Genomic DNA, 6,064 nt, shown 5'->3' on the forward strand with positions numbered 1-6,064 from the left:
TTTAACTAGAAAAAAAGCCACAATCTTTCAAAACTTTAAACTGATAATTTGTATATATATATAAAAATTAACAGCATCCAAAAAAAGTGTGTTACGTTTGCCAGCTGTGTGGAGTAATGTAGACCAACCATGGAACAATAAGGAGAATAAAAGTCAAGACAACACTTATTTTCCTTTTCTTTTTATAACAATGTTGTATTTACTTATTTATAAAGCAACTCTAAAATGTACCAAAAATAAGTAATCTGTCTGTCTTTTTACATTAGCAGCACCTGATCCTAGCATACATTTACAATGTGCAACACAAAGTGGGGATAAAGGTAAGAACAATCAAGTTCTACTATGGCTGAAAACAATTCACAGATTGGCCTTACTATGTAAATTGTATGTATATAGCAGCTCTTTATCTAGTTATTGCTTTCTTGAAGTAGACAACCCGGCAAAACACTGTATTCATCTTCACAACCTAAGGAGGTGTTGTGTCACATCATCCCCATCTCCACTGCCCCCATCTTAATCCACAATAATCAAAAATAATTATCACACTGTACAAAATAAAATAAAAACGACTAAAGGCTCAAATAATAGTGGCTAATAGGAATGTGAATTGGGAATTTATTGTAAACAGATCCTGAGTCACTTCTCATCTCATGGCTCAGACAGGATGTGTCGTTTCTCTGCTACACCCCTATAATGTGAAGACAGGTGACAGATTGGTATAGTGTCACAAGACATACAGCAGGGTAAAGTCAGTTGTATTCCTCTTCCTTTCTTTAAGGGTCTCTTTCCATGGAGACTGGAGAGTATCTTGTGGTTTCAAGACAACAAGATGAATTCAACATTCAATTAAATATATGGCTTTGGCCACTTTTGTATACACAATCAAAAAGTATTGTTGTTTAGTCTGAAGCTGTGGGATATTGTTTGTGGTCTGGATCAGGTGTTTGGAACATGGGATTCTGTCTTTGGGGCTCTTTATGTCCATCCATCTCTACATCAGTGCCACCCAGTGGCCCATCAGGAGAGACATCAGGAAGCTGATGATGACAATGACACTGTTGTAGATGGGACCGCTGGATGCTGCTCCGTAGTAATACTCCATGTCTCCAGAGCCCTCAGACTCGTAGCCAGGCCTCGGGCCATAGCCACCACCGCCGCGGGGGTAGCCTCCATGCCCTCCTCCGTACCCTCCTCCGTACCCTCCTCCGTACCCGCCTCCGTAACCGCCTCCATAACCTCCCATTCCTCCCATTCCCATTCCTCCATACCCGGGGCGACTCATAGCAGACCCAATCATCGCTCCCCCAAGAGCACCTGCTGCGGCTGCCCCGGCCATTTTCCCAGCGCTAGAGCCGCCGCTCTGGACAGGCGCGGCAGGGGCAGCTGCGGGCCGTCCACCATAGCTACTGCGAGGGTATCCTCCAGCTCCACCTCCTCCGCTACGGGGGTATCCACCGCCGCCACCACCACGGCCAAACATACCGCCGCCACCGCCACCACGACCAAAGCCTCCGCCACGCCGGGCCTCAGAGCTGGGTAGTAGGGTGGCTAGGAGCAGCACACAGATTGTCACTGTGAGAAGGAGCTTCTGTTGCCCAGGCATTGTTGTATTTCCACCTGTAATGACAAGGAGGGCAGACAAAGTATTATGAGTTGTCCCGTGGTTGAATAGCCGACTTGCCTGGACAGTATTCTGCTTTGTGTCTGATTGATAGATATAGGTAGATATATATATTTCTCCTTATTTTTTTTTTAATATTTCCTCCCATCCCAATTTCGCTGTTTTCAAATTCTCCCCTCCCCTGTCTTGAACGTTGCTCGCATATGCCCCCCACGTAGGGAGGATAGAAGCCTTGCATCACGTGTCCCCACATCTTTTCACCTGCCAGCGCGGACTCTCATTGGCGAGGTGTAATGTGTGGGAGGCTCACACTACCCCCGCTATTTCCGGTCTCTGCTGTGCAGGCGTCCCCCAACCGACCTGTAGGAGTCGCTGTCCACAACGTCCAGATTACCACCCGCTGACTCTGCCAATTGAGCCAGTATGACGGCCGGCCCAAGCCGGAGGCAACGCCGACAGCCGAATTTGAACCCGGTGTCTCTTGCGTTGGTGACGAGCGCAATGTCCGCTGCGCCACCCAGCCGCCTTACTATTATTATTATTATTATTATTATTATTATTATTATTATTATATATACCATTATTATAGATACTATTAGATGTTCAATTTGTGATAACTTGTAGCCCCCCCCCCCCCCTCCCAGTGAGCTGTGGTGTTCCACAAGGAAGCATACTAGGACCTTTACTGTTCCTAATTTATGCAAATGACATGTCATCAGCTTGTGACTGCAACTTGTTCCTGTTCGCGGACGACTCAGCCCTGCTGGTCTCTGACAGGGACAAGTTGCAGGTTGAAAAATACCTCAGCTCTGAACTCGGCAGAATCTGCACCTGGCTCGCTGATAACAAACTATCATTACACCTGGGTAAAACGGAATCCATTCTCTTTGGATCAAATAGCAAACTCAGCAAGGCCAACGGCTTCTCGGTTACAGTGGGTGACAATATTGTCACAAGGAAAGATGAAATTAAATTACCTACCTGGGTTCCATCCTAGAGGCAAATATTTCCTGTGACAAAATGGTAACCAATGTAATCAAAAAAGTCAACCAACGAACAAGATTCTTGTACAGGATCTCCTCTCTGGTAAACAAGAATAACTTGAAGACTAACACTCATTCAAGGGTTCTACGACTATGCTTGCACCTCATGGTACCAAAGCACCTCAAAGGCCCTAAAAACTACAAACATCACAAAACAAACTGGTCAGACTACTGCTTGGCCTTACTCCTAAAACCCACCTTACCCCTGCCCATTTTGACAACCTAGGATGGCTTAGAGTAGACGACAGAGTACAGGAACTTGCAATGGGCCTGGTCTACAAGATACACTACACCAGTGGTTCTCAACAGGTCTAGCCTCGGGACCCAACATTTTCCTTAGTCATTAAGTTGCGACCCAAATTTTTGAACAACTATGATTTATTTCAAATTTTGTTTTTGCACTAATACACAATCTTTCATGCACTGTTAAAAACATGAAATAAACACAAAAAAGTGCAACAAAAGTGCAACTAGGGCTAAAAACCCAATGAAATAAAATAACATATGCTTCTTAGCAGATTTCTTAGCTTAACATAACAGACCTAAGTTTGGGGGAACTAATGGGATAACTGGGGTTGCAACAAAAGTGCAACTAGGGCTAAAAACCCAATGAAATAAAATAATAATAATAATAATAATAAATAATTATGCTTCTTCGCAGACTTCTTACATCTTAGCTTAACATAACAGACCTACAGTATGTTTGGGGGAACTAATGGGATAACTGGGGTTGCAACAAAAGTGCAACTAGGGCTAAAAACACAATGAAATATAATAATAATAATAATAATAATAATAATAATAATAATAATAATAATAATAATAATAATAATAATAATAATAATAAATAATATATCCTTCTTAGCAGACTTCTTAGCTTAACATCCCAGGGAACTAATGGGATAACTGGGGATGTTGTTTGCTCCTGACAAGAGTCTCAAAGCCTGGGGTGATGGTAGACAAAGCAACTCTGAGGTTGTGCTCAATGTCCAATCTGTTCCTCTGCTTTGTCTTCAGCTGGACCAGAGCTGAGAAGCCACTTTTACAAAGATAGCTAGTGCAACAAAAGCATTTTATATATAAAAAAAAAAAATACGTTCTTTTCTTTTTTTACACACACATCCGCGACCCACTCAAAATTGCCCCGCGGCCCACTTTTGGGTCGCGACCCACCAGTTGAGAAACACTGCACTACACCACTAAGATACCCATGTACATGTCAAAATACTTCTCAAAGGTCAGTGAAGTCCACAACCACAACACCAGAGGGAGTTCCACAAATCATGTTCAACCCAGATTCGGCTCAAACAAGGGACTAAACACGTTTCGCAATTATGCCACAATAATGTGGAACGCCCTACCCACAGCCGTAAAGGAATGTGAATCACTATCCTCCTTCAAAACCGATCTCAAAGAGCACCTACGGGTGGCTGCAATTAGAAACGGGCCCCGGTAAATGTCAACCCCCCCCCCCCCCCCCCCCCAAATGTACAGTTTCTTCCCCGTCGGATGTATATTTTTTTATGATATTTCTTTCTTAGACAGTACTGTATATTTGTATGTCTTGTATGTCATAAATGTCTTGATGAATTGAAAATGGAGGACCCTTATGTAAACAAGACGAAAGTATTTTTCTGGTCTGCATCCTCTTAGCAGTTTTTTGTATTGAGCCGTACTGTTTTGTACCCATTCTGCAATCTGTTAATAAAGTTTTCAATCAATCAATCACTGAAGTCAAGACTTTTATCAACATCTTGGGACACTGCACAGATTTAGATGTACCCATCATGGCTTTAGGCTTGTGCTGCTGATTATGTGGTATTTTTACATGGCCAACAAATTAGGAGCGCGGAAGAACATGACAAATCAGGTTGCTGCTGCTACTGCTGCTCCTAATCCAGCTTTGAGAGACACATTTTACACAAGGGCCACCACAGCTACATCACATCTTGACTGTAACAGCTGACACAGGATCAGATATCTTTCATAATCTCTCATGCCTTTACTGAGGATTTGAAGTGGGGTAATCTGGTTTCGAATGTATGTCAACAAAACATTCAACAGTGATAAAGACTCAGATATCATTGGATATCTACCCCTTGATATATAATCTATAATAAAATTATCATTAACTGTCGACCCTTATAGGTTAAATAAATGTGTCAAAATAAATTATTTTAAGATGGTAGCCGTTTAAAAACGCAGTGCTTATATAATAAAGAATTTACATGATTTGTCCGTTTGCTGAAATGCATGCATTTTCCATTATCTGTTGGAATTAATCCATCTTTATTCTCGTAGAAAATGATAAAAAGCAAAGGATACATGAACTGTGACTGGTGAGCAGCATGACATCATCTCCATCGTCATCCGTCTGCATACGCTGTAATCTGTCCTCTCCGAGGCAGGCTGGGTTATAATTATCCCTGGTCATTTAGTTTGACAATAATCCCATGACAGCTCCCACAGATTACAGCCACTGTTGTTCAGACTCATTGAGAATAACACTTCCAGAACTTTCATTATAGACTCTAGAGGATTTTGTAGCACTGTCAAAGGCCCGTCTATAGGATCAAAACTCGGATTGCATCAGTTTTCTAGGAATAGCTCCCAAATTTGTTCTGCAGTCAACAAACAATATCAACGGCAACAACATTAAACATTATATTTAATCCAAACACAAGTAATAGGTCAACTAATTACAAAACAATTGCATAAAATAATGATTAACTTGTTAATATGGTTGACTTCACAGAAATAATAAGAGTGATCAATTGAGGAATAGTATATTACTAGCATTACTTTGAAAACGCTACAAAACGGAACAATAACATCACATTAATAAAATTATCTTCATCATGGGAAAAACACTTTGACATTATTACAGTTCACCTGTTGACTGACCTGCTGGTGATGAGACAGAAGAAGATTCAGCTGATGGTTGGTATTATTCCTCTTGGCAGTACCAGTGTCCACTCCTCCGACCGTCTGTATGTTTTAGGGACGGGTCTCTTACCCTCTAGACAATTTCCGTCAGGGGAGCACTCTCTCCTACCATCTCATTGGCTGAACTGTGTCAACAGAACCATGGTCATCCCTGCTTACAACCTAAGCCCGTCTGAGGACACTCAACATAGATTACCTGTGTGTGTGTACGTACTGTATACGTGTGTACTGTTACTGTATGTGTGCCAGGGTCCATGTCTGGTCAGATTCTACATTGTCTGCATTTAAAATCCCTAGAAGTTACCCAAAACAAAGTTGTCACAAAACTGACTGAATGAGGCTTTAAACCAAAAGGCAAATCTGTCTAATATTAGATTGTGGCATTATATCATTTGAAATGACACAACAGCGTTTAAGCCTCGTTACATAACAGCATCATGTCTTTAACCCTGCG

At 41.9% G+C, this 6,064-nt stretch overlaps 1 protein-coding gene across 2 annotated transcripts; it reads right to left on the reverse strand.

The window, feature by feature from the left end:
- Window positions 1-991: 991 nt before the first annotated feature.
- LOC311244282 (uncharacterized protein) lies at window positions 992-5,638 on the reverse strand (the record flags this gene model as incomplete). 2 transcript variants are annotated; one of them, XM_084333721.1, is made up of 2 exons in its annotated part: window positions 5,569-5,638; window positions 992-1,617 (listed from the first exon to the last, which is right to left on the reverse strand). In XM_084333721.1, exon 2 carries the CDS (start codon window positions 1,601-1,603, stop codon window positions 992-994), a length of 612 nt encoding a protein of 203 aa, XP_084189847.1. In that variant the 5' UTR covers window positions 1,604-1,617; window positions 5,569-5,638. The 2 variants fall into 2 exon arrangements, with proteins under 2 accessions (XP_084189847.1, XP_084189846.1); XM_084333720.1 differs by having other exon boundaries at window positions 5,557-5,638.
- Window positions 5,639-6,064: the final 426 nt, after the last annotated feature.

Source organism: Notolepis coatsorum (assembly GCF_963971535.1).
Source record: "Notolepis coatsorum genome assembly, chromosome: 1".
Taxonomy (NCBI): Eukaryota; Metazoa; Chordata; class Actinopteri; order Aulopiformes; family Paralepididae; genus Notolepis; species Notolepis coatsorum.